Consider the following 15359-nt stretch of genomic DNA (forward strand, 5'->3'; position numbering starts at 1 on the left):
CGAGTGCGGGCGGGCGCAGCCCCGCTCAGCCCGGGGCTGCCGGCGCCGATCGCGCCATTGTTGGGGGAGGGGGCGGGCGCGGAGTCCGGGGCGAGCGGAGGCGCAGGCGTCGGCCGAGCGGAGCGGACGCGCCCCATGGGGAACACGCTGACCTGTTGCGTGTCCCCCAATGCCAGCCCCAAGCTGGGCCGGCGCGCGGGGCCGGCAGAGCCCGACTACGAGTCCGAGGTCTACGAGGCGGCGGCCGGGGACGCGGTGGCGGTAGCGCCGGCGCCTGCTGCGGCCGTGGAGCCCGCCGAGTTGGATTTCGGAGCCGGCGAGGGCCACCACCTGCAGCACATCAGCGACCGAGAGATGCCCGAAGGTGAGGAGGCAGCGGGCGCGTCCGGGCCGTGGCGCACCTCTGGCCTCCATCGACTCCCAGGGTCCCGCTGGGAGGCGGCCGCCGCCTCGGGTTCCTTCCTGCCGGAGTATCCTGGAGCAGGCCTGGGCACCGGGAATAAAGGCTGTGGCTCGCGTTCCCACCCCTTATTCTTTCTCGGCCACGTCTGGCCAGTTTCTCTCCCAACCCTACGCCCAGTTCTTCACTCTTCCCATTCTCTCATTCTGACCTGGGACCCTGCAGCCGGCACCGCTTCTTTGTACTGCCGTGTACGGTCCAGTGGAACTTGATCAAGACTTCAGGAGACTATATAATTGCCACTTTTCTTAATAAAACTCCCAGGCACCCCTAACCTCAGAATAGCCATCCCATCCCCCTATCCTTACTTAGCCAGATAGTACCTAAGGTAAGACCCTAGTGGTTCCTCTTGCTCCGAACCAGTTGAGTAACTGATACTAGAGCAATCTAGATTCAGTATGTTTAAGGATTTATCTATGTTCAAGTAGAAGTTGCCATAAAAATGTGTATGGTATTAAATAGGATTTTAAAAGTAGCCTCAATAAAGGTTGCTTTATTCCTTTCCATTATAATTGGAATACAGAAAGAGTTGAAATTGGGAAAGAGGGGGCTTCTGTGAAAGATGTCAATGTCAGTTTCTTTCCAGGCTGTGAAAAAGTACCGTTTCCCCTCCCTCACAAGGAGTAGTTCTGCTTGCTTCAAAATTCTCATTTGATAAATACATCGCCACTTAACAAACTTCATTTACTTTACCTCTTCCAAAGGAAGCAGAGTGGGGAGAGATTGTTGGTCAGGCGTTTAAATTTAGCTTTAAATTAGTAATGTAAAGAAGTAATGTTAAGAAGATAACCCCTGCGGGTGCCTGTAGTATTCGTTTCCATGGCTCCATTTCCCTCTCCACCTTCTGCCTGGAGATTGTTACTCAGTGCTGAGAATGTTGAAGTTCGGCAAACTGAACCACTGCAGGGTGGGCTGGCTGGGTGGGTAGGAGGGAGAAGAGGACTGCTTGGTGCTTTATAATTAAAATTTTGAAAATCTGTGAATCTGGTTAAAAGTAATTCTGGATAGCAGTGTGGTTATTGGAATGAAGGCTACAGATTTATAAGACAAAGTATCATGAAGTGTTTAAGCCAGATTTGCTTGTTGGTGTCACTTCAATGCTCCAAATGAGTTCCTTTCTGTGGAGGAATGTCGTCTGTTTCTTTAAACTTTAGACTGTTGGTGTCTTCATGTTAGAATAACTTAAGGCCCATGATGGATACACCTTTGTAACTTTTTGTAATATTCAAATATTGTAAAAGAATGTAAAAGTAATTGTATCTTTAAACAGTGGTGTGTGTGTGTGTGTGTGTGTAAACTGCTGTTTCAATGTTGTAAGCCTCTGGATTTACAAACCAATTAGTATATGGGTAGTGTTGAGTGAGAGTCCTAATAGGACCTTTTTATAATTCTTGAGGGATTACAGCCATTATCATGTATGCCTGTTTGTTCCTCCCAGATACAAAGGAAGTCTGTATTCATTCTCACTGTATTGTTGATGGGGATGCAAAGTTAAGATCTGACTGAAGCTGCTTCTGCATAGAACTGTTCTAAAAGACTAATGTGGAGGTGGTAGATGTGCTGAGTTGGATTCTTAAGGGGGAAAAAATCTTGTCAAAGTGTCTATTCTATTTTGATCTGTACAGTCAAGCTTGTGGTACTTGGTCCTTCCCTTAGTTTCCTTTCAGTTAGCTGATGCAAAGACAACCCTTTCCTTAGGTCTCATATCTCATATGTTCTCTCAGTGAAAGAGGAAAAGGGCAGCTAAGAGTGTGACCTAAATTTACTGATCATGTAAGTGAGTCTATTCTGTTAACCACGAGTTGAAGCTGACAATGTTCTGAAAGAACATTAAGAAAGGCTGGCAAGAGGTGTATCAGCATAGAATTATATGATAGGAAATGCTTAGAAATTTTTGACAAAATAAGTGTGTGAGCATAGAATTTTACTTTATTAATGTGCCTATTAAAATTTCAGTTCAGTATTTTCTCTAAATTTCATTTTTAGATCTGGAGGACTAGTGCAAATACAAACTCATGGGCTTGGTCCTTAGTGCTGCCAAAACTCTGTAAAATTAAATTCTTTGGCATTCACTAAAGTGATAAGAAATGTCAGCATTTGACTAGATGAGAACACCAAATGTATATAAACACATTAAACGTTTGCATTTAATGTCTTTAGTTTAGAAAAAAGTTTTACAAGTTTCCTTTGAAACTGAGAAAAACTTATTTAGATTTAAAGGTAGGTTTTTATTATAATGAGGAATTGTTTTGATTTTTTTAGATAAAATCATAAACGATGTTCTGTTTTATTTTCTTTTGAAACATTTAGAGCATTCAGAGTCACTTTCAGGACTTTCCAATTAGTATTCCCTAATCCTTGGCCTAGCACTGTTTCTGATATAACTGATGGTCAGTAACTTCAGTAACCAGAACAGGATACTAAGGCTTCTTACTTCCCAGCCTTTCACGTAGCTTTCAATGTTCTGTTTCTGTCTGGGAAAATGTGCTCTCTCAAGCGACCTTTTCTCCTTATCCCTTGGAAGGGTGATAGTAGGGAAAGAATTAGAAATATGATGTGGGAAATTCACTGAGAAAACATCTTTCCCCTTTCCACTAGCTTTTAACCATTTTTTTTTTAAAAAAGACATGTTGGTAAGAAACAGAAAACACAGATACAGTATTTGTTCACAGTCATCAAAGCTAACATTTATTAATATTTCGGTGCTGCTGCTTCCTGAGCCTTTCGTATGCCTGTAAATATGACATTTCATTTTATAAACATGAGATCCGTCTGCATGTGCTGCTTTGCTTTCCTAGAACAGTGCTTTTCTCCAGAGTGCACTATCTTGTGCCAGTGTATACTGCCCTATGGCATGCTTTTTCTTAATTGCTGAGTGTACCATTGAGTAGCTGGGGTATTTGATTCACCTGTCCTTTATAGTTAGACACCTTTCATAGTAAAAGTATATATATACTCTCCTAGACAAAACATTTGATGACAGGTGCATTCTGCCTCTGTTCTATTTCAGACGATATTTAGTGTATCAATTTTGGTCCTTATAATATGTCATTGGCATTAAAAGCATTTAGCTCTGATGCCAGCTTGATTGTAATGTTGGCATTTAACTAAGCATTAAAATTCCTGATTTAGATTTTGTGGTTCTTAGTAGACTATCTCAAGTCTTTAATTCTAAATAGCTACTATTCTAAGAGGTGTATCAGTAATACTGATCTAAGATGAAAAAAATCAAGAAACAGCATTAGATGAAGTCTAGAAATATCAGAAAGCTGAAAGATACTTAACTGGCTTGAGTATCCACCTTTGAATGGCCAAGCAGTATTGTATTCCAGAAAGAGACAGTGATAAAAAAGGAAGTTCCTTCTTACCCCCCCCCTTCTGTTCAAGAGAGAGTTGGGAATAGACTATCTATGAATCGTCAAGAATGTATTGCACTAGTAGGAAGAAAGTCAAGTAGGATAATGATTGGGAAGGGGGGACAGTTCACATATCACTTAAGGACAGTAATCACCTCTACTGCCTTGTAGACAGCTTTCTTTAGAGCTTTTCATATTGGAATGAACTTGTGTCTGTAAATGACAGAAAAGAAGAGACACAGAATGCTACAGTAGAGAGTACACCTGGAGAAATGATGGATTAGGCCTTTATATGCTGAGTCAGCCGTAACAACAATGTAGACTTTGGTTGTAAAGAGAAACCGCTAGAGGATTAGACACAGGGGAACAAGTTCCTTATGAAGAAGACCAGATTAGTGACTTTGTGAAAATGCACTACGATGCAAGGGGACCAGGTGGGAGACAGTGATTTAGGGAAAGCCGTGGTGACTGGAACAAAACAGCAGTATTGCCTGGGGTCTAAAACAGCTTAACTTAAGTAAATTAAGTAAAATTTAAAAGTAACAAAGATGGATGGACATGTGAATGAAGTGACAGAGGAATGCAGGGGATCTATAAACGTCACACCTGAGAAGCATGAATGAAAACTGTTTCACTTTATTTGGTAGGGCCGGAGAGAAATCCAAAAATTTGACAGGACTTCAGTGTAGTTGCAAGGGAGGTTATAGTCATATATTGCTGGTGGAAATGCAAAATGATTTGACTCCATGGAGGAGAATTTAGAAAGTCTAACAATATTGCTTACTTTATTTAGTCTAGAAACCCAACTTTAAGGAATTTATACCAAGGATGTATGAGACAACATATTTTCAAAGTTTATGCTGTATTCTTTTCCTTAAGATGGTATTGACAGCAACTCATGCAGTAAGGGACAGGTAAAATGAACAGGCATATCCACATGGCTTTGCATTTTATCTGTAAAAGTAAGAATACGCACATAGAACCATAAAATAAATCAGAGCTCTAGGTAGAGCCACCTTCAGGGTGTAATGCATGAAAGGAAGAGTGGTAAGGAGAGGTCATCTGTTTGGGAGACATATTTTCTATGGGGAAATATGTGTTTGCTTATTTTAAAAAACTGTGGCATTCTTGATCTTTTATGAGTGATGATGTTATATGCCCTTTTATCTAGTGTTTAGCCAAAGCACATACATATTTGCCTAAGAATTACTTTGATATATGGATTTACCAAGGAAATGGCACCATTTACTTGTTTGCTTTTGTGAGTGTGGCAACTGTAATGTATTGTGTATGTCCAGTATATTTCATTTTATAGTCTCAGTGTTTTGAGTTAGGCAGTACAGGAATCATAGCTGGTTTACGTATGAGAAGACAGCTACCAAGATAAATTGAGTTTTCTAAGGTTTTAACAAGTAAGATATGGTCGATAGGTATGTAAATTCCAGTTGGAACTCATCAGCATAGAGCTTACAGGATATGGCTCACAGTGGGCTGCTTCGGATGCCACTTTTCTTCTTCTGTTTACTTTCAGGACAGTAAGATACGGTGTTCAGACAGTAACATTGAGGTATGTACAATGAAGTGGAGATAGTAAGTGTGTAACAGAAATGATCTTTAAACTTGGAGTAAAATGCTCTCAAGGAAGAAAGTTTCAATATATGAATAATCACAGCTCTTAAAGCATAGACTGGGAGTTAAAGCAGGGCACTACAGAACTGATGGGGGCCAGGACAGAGGGGATTGGATCATTGGAGGCCTGAAAAACTGGGCAGGAGTGAGCTCTAGATTGACCTTCTACTGAGATAAGCTTGCTTAATGATACAAAATTACTTAATGATACAAAATGTAGACTCAGTGGTAAGTAGATTCATCAGTTGGCAGTGCAGTTATGAACCTTGGAATGTCTGTTCAAAGCCGTAAAACTGGTACTGTATATGTTAAGGGATGAAGGCACTTGTCAGTGAGAATAATCATTTAGACAAGTGCCTGATTTTGATAAGGAAATTTTTGTGATGGGGTATGATTGCATAATTTTAACATTTTTAGCCTTTAGCAATACATTTAGTTCTAAGTTGCATGTTTTTTAGTATTTTTGACATGTGTAATTAAAGTAAGTCATGCAACTTATAGAATCTTGGGTTAGAGGAAAGTTTATTTGCCTACCTTTGCTTTCAAATTAAAGTGCAACTAAAATTGATAATTCAAAAATAATGGATCTTATCATTTTAATGATAATCCTTGTCTTGGGATATCTGTCCTAGTTGAAAACATTCTTAGAGGTTTCTTTATGGAGGATGTGTCTTTGTATACATGTGTGTGCAAGTTCACAAGTGAGGAAAGCATTCATCTTCCTCATTCCTGCTCCACCTATTTAAGATAGTCTAGGCTGAGAAGTGAAGTCAAAGATCTGCTTGTCACTAGGATCACAGATGCGCGGTTGCAACCTGGCAATTTACATGGGTGCTAGGGATCCAAACTCAGGTCCTCATCTTTGTGCATTAAGCACTTTTACCAGCTGAGCTCTTACCAGCTCCTTACAGGTTTCTAGAGAAACCTGGTGATTGGTGTGTTCTCATTTTCCTAAATCTGTAAGTGTGTGTAGAGTGTGCATTTATAGAGCCTAATGCTTTTTGGTTCATAGTTAGTTGCCTTGCCTCTCTCTAAGGGTGAATAGAGTAGTATGATTTATCCATAGCATCTCCATAGGCTCTAGGGAATGGAGTTAATAAGAGTACAGAAATAATACAGTGTGTATGTAATGTATAGGGTCACGGTCTACTGACTTGTTCCCACTCTATGTAAAATAGCAAAATGTAGTATTTACAATAAGTGGAAAGTGTAAATTACATACCAGACTTTGGTAGCTACATATATTTTTTCTCAAAACACTGTGCTAATTGGCATTGTAGCCCTAGTGGATATAATTCCTATAGGCTTTATACAGGTGATCTTAAGTATCTAAAGCTAAGATAGGAATGAAAGCTGACATAAATGGTACTATACCTCAGTGTGCCTTCTTTAGAAAGCTACATAGTGCAGATTGAGCCATGGAAATTACCCATTTATGAAACTATATTTGAAGAATTTTTTGTTGTTGTTTTTTTTTTTCGAGACAGGGTTTTTCTGTATAGCCCTGGCTGTCCTGGAACTCACTCTGTAGACCAGGCTGGCCTCGAACTCAGAAATCCGCCTGCCTCTGCCTCCACCTCCCAAGTGCTGGGTTTAAAGGCATGCGCTACCACTGCCTGGCTGAAGAACTTTCTTTAAGGAGATAAAAAGCATTATTTTAAAACATAGTGTACAAAAAAAAAGTACTGTGTACTCATAAGGACAGAATGTTAAATTCTAAATCCCCAATATTAGATTGGCTAAGCTAAAGTGGGCATAACACTTGCTGTATTGTTATATAATTATTCAACCAAAAAACGTTTGAGTTTAAGGATGATTTTTCTTTATTGTATCACAAGTTGTGAGCTGAAAAGAGATTTTTTGTTGTTGCTGTTTTGAACTGATAAGAGGGTGGTAAGACCAGGTACCTAATGACTGAACTAATCCCAACCCAAGAACTGATTTTTAAGAAATGCATAAGAAACAACTGAAAGTTAATGATTGTGAGTATATCTATTGGTAGTTTTAAAGTGAAGCATTATTTTAGCTTTCTCTGATTTCTTGTTAAGGAAGAGTTTTACCTATCTCATTTTTAATGTGATTCATACTACTGACTGTATATACTGTAAACATAGGTGTTTACAATTACACATCAAAATCTCAGAATCGGTGCAAGAGTTCAAAGAGAGGTAAGCTAGGTATAAGTTCATCTGGGAGTTAAATTACCTCAAAATGCGTTTGATTCTCCTCCTTGCCTCTGTCTTTGCTGGAAAGGTTTTTCTCCAGTGAGCCACTGTATCTTCTAACTAGCTAATGTGCCTCCAGCACATTTGCTTTTCTCCTCTGGCTTTTGAGAAGACTCAAGAGAGTTGTGATTGATTGGCCAGCCTTGGGATGTATACCCACTTCAAAACCCCATCTCTGTGACATGTTGTCACTGGCTTTATCACAGTCTTCTTGGATTTCACCTTTAGAACCGTAGCAGTACATCTTGATTTGGCTTTTTTTCTCCCTAAGATGTATTTTATGTGAATGTATGTGAACCTGAGTGTATGTTTGTCTATATGCACATGCACATATATGAACACTAGAAGGCCAGAAAAGGGTGTCAGATCCCCCAAAGTTGTTGTTACAGGCCATTTTGAGCCACCTAACATGAATGCTAGGAACCAGACTTATGTCTTTTTTTCAAGAGCAAATGCTCTTAGCTATTGAGCTATCTCTCCAGCTCTTTGATTTGACATGTATGTTTTAAACTTCAGTTCTCTTTGATTTTAGTAGTTTTCTTGTACTTGTGAAATTCCTTGGATTTTTTTTCTAGTGCTGCGAATTGAACCCAGGGAAATACTGTATTGATAAATAATATATAGCTTAAGCCCCATCTACCGAAATGTTTAATTTTATTGCGACATGTGAACTGCTACATAATATGGCTCTTTCTATAAACTATTTTAATAGTGTGATCTGAAAATCACATTTTAGTTCAAATGGTGATAATGTTTGCTTTTAGAAGGAAGTAGTCCTCTGTCTCTTTAGAAAAGAGCTTTAGGTTAGACACAGCTTAGATCTCTGCCTGTCACTTTATGCACACAGGTCTTTGTTTTCCCTCATAGCTAACTTTATCTCACGCTTAAAGATGTCAGAAAAAAAATCTTAAAAATAATTTTGTGTGTGTGTCGGGGGTGGGTATCTTCAGAAGAATCAGCTGATTGTATACCTATAACTTTAGCCCTCTTGAGGCTGAGGTAGAAGGATCCAAGAGTTCAAGGCCTGACTGAACTATATAGTAAGGTACTATCACTAAATAAAGAATTTAAAAATAAAACAGGTAATTCAGATTCCTGTTACATTGGGAAGTCCTGAATATGTTCATATGACAGATAGTCTAAGTTTGTTATTTGGAGGAAGAAAAGGAGTTCTGAGTACATGTATTGGTGAAATGCTGTGTTAGACAGTAGTGCTGGCAGAGTAGGGGTTTTTAGATTTGTTTTTATTATTTGTGTGTATGAACAAGTGGAGGATGACAGAAGGAGCGTTGGCCCCCTGGAGCTGGAATGATAGGTGGTTGTGAGCCACCTCATGTGGGTAGTAGGGACCAAACTCAGACCTTCAAAGAACAGTATCTCTAACTGTTGAGCTATCTCTCCAGCCCAGTAGAGTAGTTTTTAATATGTCAAGTGTGCATTCTGTAAAAGCCAAGGATGTAGTAGGTACCCTGTGATTACCACTAAACCCCTTTTTCAAAGAGTAGAATGCTGGCTGGCAGGGTTTGGGAATGTTGCTTTACCATTTCTCCATCTGGATCTTGTTCCAGTTTCTGATGAGATTGGTTAAATGGCTTGAGGTGAGCATTGCTGAGGAGTGTCATAGGTTTGGTTTTGGTTTGGTTTGGTTTGGTTTGGTTTTTCGAGACAGGGTTTCTCTGTATAGCCCTGGCTGTCCTGGAACTCTCTGTAGACCAGGCTGGCCTCGAACTCAGAAATCTGCCTGCCTCTGCCTCCCAAGTGCTGGGATTAAATGCGTGCGCCACCACCGCCCGGCGTGTCATAGGTTTTGAGCTTTCTCATTACAGCTTCTTTTATCCTACATGATGCAGTGTCCATTATGATTAGTTAAGACTGTCTTGTATCCTTGGTTAAACAGAAGATTATCCCATCTTGTTCCCAAGGTGGACTGCAGCAAGAATTGAGTGTGCCCTTGGAAATTGAGGGCAAGAGTTAAGAGTCATATATTCATGGAAGGCTATTGAACCTTTGTGGCCCTAAATCTTCATGGTGAATTACTCCCACACAAACAGTTAACTAAACAAATTCTCTTGTCTCATGAAGTTAGAACTAGCCAAGTGGTTAAAGAATATCAAGGCCAGTTGTCTTTGTTGTAGCATATGTGAGATATATATATCAGTATCTGACCATTTGGAAACATTTTGGTAATATCAGCACATAGATAAGTAGGAGAGAAGGCCATACATATCATTCTACTAAAGTTTTGTAAGATTACTTAGGTATGAGTTTAGAAGTCTAAACCATACCCGTTAGATTCCACGCGAATGGAGAGATTCTCAAGTTTTCCAGTAGAATTTGTATATTGTTGCCTTTATTTTCCTCATGTTCATATTTAAAAAAAAAAAGCTAAAAGTTAGAAGTGTTCGTCACAATTTTCAAAAACACCTACTTTTCTTCTGAAATAATACATATTTTTCTTTCCTTCTTTAGATCTAGCTTTGGAATCAAACCCTTCCGACCACCCGAGGGCAAGCACAATTTTCCTCAGCAAATCTCAAACGGATGGTAAGACTATTTCCCCACTGAGGAAAGACTGAATACTGCTGATATTCAGTATGTTACAGTATCAAAACATTTCATAGGACTTGTACACTGATTTAAGCTTTTCATGCATTTACTGTTGATGTGGGATGATATGCTTTGCTTTAATAGCACTCTTAGGGGAGTGTGTAGGTTTTGTAGAGATACTCCTGCCTTGTTGCCAATGCAGATGTGTGATTAAGAAGTAGTGTTGGTTATAGCTGTCTGTCTCTTTCCTTCTCTTTTCTTCCTTAATCCAACAGTGTGTTTCAAAGATGAATTATAAGATTTAGGGTTCTGTTATATTTTTATGTGAAATACCAAAACAAGTGTTTTATATACATCATTTTGACCTTATTTCACATAGTACTCCCTCCAGGTAAGCCTGTGTCACACCCGAATTTGTGTAACTCGGAACTTTCAGGCTATTTAAAACTTCTTTATCCCATTGCAACAAACCTCAGAGCAAACATGTCCTAATAATTCCTAAAAGGTTTGGTAGTTTGTAGATTTCTGCTTATTTAGGTCGAGGGTGTGAACTGTGGATTGTTTGTTTGTTTGTTTGTTTGTTTGTTTGTACTATTTTCTGTGATGTTTGGTTAGCCCCCTCCTCCGTTTTTTTAAAAGGTAAATAAGTTTTTCTGTTGATAATGACTGTGAATGTTACTGAGGATTCTGCAGCAATACTAGAATAGTACAGTAACACAGCCCAGCTTTAAAGAGATGTGGTGCCACTAGCCTGTATTTTCATACTTGCGTCCATTTTTCAAGTTTTGAGCTATATCCATTCTGGTTACTACTGCTGTATCTCCATGCACAAAGGGTGAAAAAGCAATAAAAGAAAAGCTATCTGTGCCCCTCTGTCATCAGTGGGAAGGAGTGTGTTGAGTACTCCGCCTCGTGTTCACAGAGGCAGTGTGGGGAGCTGGTGTGGCCAAGTCTCTTTTTGGACTGTGCTGTGAATGCCACGCTCGGTTAGGTTAGCACACTCACTTCAAGGGCTCATTAAGGTAGGTCAGTGTTTAGGTGTATTGCATAATGTTTTTATGAACTGAATTTCCCACCTGCCCTAAATTGTTTTGACATTTTCTTTTGTATATGGAAATTCTCTTTTGTGCCTATTATCTGTTAGCTAAAAAAATAAAATCCAGTTTTTAGATTTAGTTTATGGAGTTGATTTTGACAAATTTATTTTGTTAGAAACTACTTTTTAAAGTAGAACTGAATTTTATCTTTGTATGTTGATAATTCATGAGATAAATAATAGCAACTATTTTTATTTCTCTGTGGCATTTGTATCAGAATTGATCAATTAATTTTTTTTTTTATTCTTAGTGCGTGAAAAGAGGAAGAGCAACCATTTAAACCATGTAAGTAGTTGAAAAGTTAAGGAATTAGTAGTTTGATTAAAAGTATGTCTGTAGTGACTTCTAGAGAATGTATTAGGAATGTAGTACTGTTAGCATAGACTGTTTCTATGCATTTTCTAGAATCCTTTTCTCATAATATATTTACTTAGGAAAATCTGATTTAATACCATTTTTAAAACAGAATTCTGACATTTTGATTTACTTATAGTTAGATAACATGGGTATAAATACAGACATGCATGAATTTTTGTCCATTTTTAATCTAATGTTTTTTGAAGATTTATTTTTTATTTATGTGTATGCCTGCAAGAGTTATGTATACAGGTGCCTATAGAGGCCAAAAGAGGGAATCAGATCCCCAGGAACTGGAATTAAAAGTAGCTGTGAGTTGCCTGATGTGGGTGCTGGGAACTGAACCTGGGTTTTCTGCAAAAGCAGGTAAAAGCTCTGAAGTACTGAGCTATTTCTCCAGCCCCTTGGTCTAGTTTTTTAATGGAAGTAACAAGCCATTAATTTCTGTATTATCTCCTGATTTCCCATCATACTAGGTAAAAGTTGTTTCTACTGTGACCATCATTTCTCTCTTCCATTTCCTCAACATGCCATTTCTTCAACATGTGCATTATGTTTTAAAATCATGTCAGTATTCCATTATGACTACTCACATAGTTAGTTTCTGAGTCATGTTACACACCCTTAGTTCTTTGTCTTCCGTGGTTCTGAATCTGAATTCTTCATGCCCTCTGGATGAATACCTTTTCCTGGCCTGTATGAGCTCACACAGCCAAATGTAGTCTGCAGCCCTGGCTGGTCTCCCTGTGTGCACATTCTTGTTTTCAGTGTGTAGGATTAACTTTCTAACCAGCCATCTTTTTTACCCCAAATGTTGTCACATTTGTCACATGTCTGTCAAACAATAGTTTCCATCTACTAAATACATCTGTTCTGGTTTTCTTCTGCCTTCACAGCCTTTGCCGTCCTATTCTGGGTTTGGTTGGGTTTGGCTTAGGCCTGCCCACTTTTTTTTTTCCTAGAATGTCTTTGAAGTTACTGGGGTCTCAAGACTTCGCTCTTGTATTGGTTCCTCAGTGTCCTAGATTCCTGTTCCCTTTGTCTTCTTATATTGTAGTAGAACACCTTTTCTTGGGAAGGGACATGTAAGTATATGTAGTGATCTGGCCTGGAAAATTCCTCCTAGAGATAGAGTTCTATGTTGAAACTAATTTTCACAGTCTTTAGGATACTTTTCTGTTACAGTCTCAAGTACATAGGATATAGTGTTTCTGTTAATTTGTTTTTATTTATTTATTGTGATCCTGGGGATTGAAACCAGCACTTAAAACACCTCAGGCAAGTTCCCCTGGGTCATATCCCCAAGCTGTAGTGCTGTTGTTAAAAATCCGTTACTGTTGTATGATACATAGACATTCTTCTTCTCTGGAGGTTAAGTACTTAATCTCTAGCATTCTGAAAGTTTATGATATAGTTTGATATGGACTTTTAAATTTTATTCAGAGCCAGTAGGTCTACAAACAATTCCTTCCAAGTTTTTTCTTGCATTTCTTTGTTATTTTTTTGTTTTTTCTTGTCTTTTTGTTATTCAGATGTTGTCTCTAGACCAGGATTTCAGTACTACTGTCTATTTCTACCTCGTCTTTACTTTCTAGTTTGTCTTTTTCGTCTTGATGATTCCTTTGCTTTGTGTTTTAACCTGTCTGGAGTTTTTCTAGGTCTTCATTTACTTCTGAACTTTTAGCATTCTCATTCATTCCTTTTCCTGTTGCCTTAATCTCCCTGTCTTGCTGGAGGCTTCCCTCATCTGTAGAGCTACCCTTGACTTCCTGTGGCTGGAAGTACCATAAAATTTTAACTGAAGAGTCACATTATAAGCATTTGGAGGCCAAGCCAACTTGGGGGCCTCAGTATCTTTTTCTGGGATCCTAATCTGTAGGGCAGTTTAGTTTCTTCAGAGAAGACTCTCTCGGTTTTCTGCCTGTAAACTTTGTTTGCTCATACAGATTTGCTTCCTAGCTACTACAAAGTGAACCCGTTGTGAATGTCAGTGCACACTTCTGCCCTTGCTTCTCTGAGACTGGTCTCTTTAAACTGTCAGCTTCAGTAGCTAGAATAAGTATATGTGAGGCAGGGCTGGATAGACTGAGGGCTTTGTCACAGACCTAGTTGGCCTTGGCTCCACTGCATGTTTTACTGCCCAAGGGCTGTGTCTCTGAATTCTAGTCTGCTCATAATCCTGTCCCATCCCTTAGGTATCCATAGGTACCAGCATCCTGTTACCGTGCTCCTCTTTTTGTTGTTTTGAGACAGGCTCTAGTGGGCTAGCCTTTTCTCCTGATCCCCCGTCTCCATCTCTGGAGTGTTGGAATTGTAGGAAGACACCAGCATGCCCAATTTAATTTTCATCTTTTAAAAACATTAAAAATCCTCTGTCAATCCTGTTTCCTGGTCTTGATATAAACTTTTATTCCTTTAATTCAAATGAAATTTCATAAAGAATAGGTTTGTAGTCACTCCATGATGTTTAAATGAATTTAGAATCCACATTTAGAGGCTGGAAAGATGACTCGGTGGTTAAGAGTGCTGCTTCCTGCAAGTTTGATTTCCAGCACCCACATGCTCACAACCATCCACAACTTCAATTCCAAGGGGATCTGAGGCCATCTTCTGATCTCTTCAGGCATCAAGCATACACATGGTACACATGCATGCCTGTACTGACTAAATAAAGATGCATGTCACGTTTTGTTCTGTTTTAATAACCACCTATTAGATAGGGTTTTGCTGGTTTTTGTTTTGTTTTCTTTTTACATTTTGTAGAGTTAGGTTTATTAGTGTAGTTTATGGAGTTACAGGCCAGCAGTGGTAAGGTGCTAACCATAACTGGCAGCTTTTAAGTTTTCAGGCAACATCAAGAGAAAGCTCCCTTTATTAGCTCTCTTACAGGCTTTGCTCAGAGATTGTCTTTTGCCATTGTCTAGTTTCCAGACTGAAAAATTTGATTAGCTGGATGTTAGCTCTGTCCCGTGCTGTGTACAGGTTAGTGGCAAGATTTTGTATGAAGGTTTTTTTTTTTCCTTGAAACTAGAAGTGTGTCCTGAAGAGGGCAGCAGAGCTGAGTAGCAGAAGTAGCTACTTTTCTGGGTTGAATACAGGAATCTGTCTTATTAGGAGCTTACACTCTGAACTAACGGGCAGTTTTTGGTGTTTCTAGCCAGAAAGTTGCTGACTTGCTAAATGAACAGCAGCTAGGGGGCTAGAAGACGATCTAATTAAATGTTTTAATATTTTCAAAGACAAGCCACTGTACATTCATAGTTAGAACCTGAAGTAAGGACAATGGGAGGAAGCAGCAATAGACAACCTATCAGATAGCCCATAGTTTGTTTCTACTTCATCTTTAGTGTTTGGTTTGTCAAAAATGACTTTTGTTACCATGTATATGCTCTGTTACTCCTTAATACAAGTTATACTTTCTTAATTTAGAATCTATAATGTTCCAAAATATGAAATCTGAAACTTTTTGAGTGCCAACCTAATACCACAAGTAGAAAATTCCACATTTGGCCTCATGTAATGAGGTAGCAGTAAACAACAAAAACTGCGTAAAATTACCTTTAACTATTTGTGTGAATAAGAAATCCAAAATGCTTGTCCTTAGATTTGTGTCCCATCCCCAGGAAATCTCACTATATATGGAGAGAGAGAGAGAGAGAGAGAGAGAGAGAGAGAGAGAGAGAGAGAG

The 15359-nt window shown here is 39.0% G+C and overlaps 1 protein-coding gene across 2 annotated transcripts in view; it reads left to right on the plus strand.

Moving 5' to 3' along the window:
- Positions 1-135: 135 nt before the first annotated feature.
- The window catches only part of Ccnyl1 (cyclin Y like 1), a 33448-nt gene continuing 18224 nt past the window's right edge, over positions 136-15359 (plus strand). For both annotated transcript variants that reach the window (XM_028765653.1, XM_028765654.1), the window contains exons 1-3: positions 136-364; positions 10140-10214; positions 11565-11599. In XM_028765653.1, the coding sequence (XP_028621486.1) occupies positions 136-364; positions 10140-10214; positions 11565-11599 (339 nt within the window). The remainder of the gene's footprint in view (positions 365-10139; positions 10215-11564; positions 11600-15359) is intronic.

Source organism: Grammomys surdaster, unplaced genomic scaffold (genome assembly GCF_004785775.1).
Source record: "Grammomys surdaster isolate TR1022 unplaced genomic scaffold, NIH_TR_1.0 165, whole genome shotgun sequence".
Lineage (NCBI taxonomy): Eukaryota > Metazoa > Chordata > Mammalia > Rodentia > Muridae > Grammomys > Grammomys surdaster.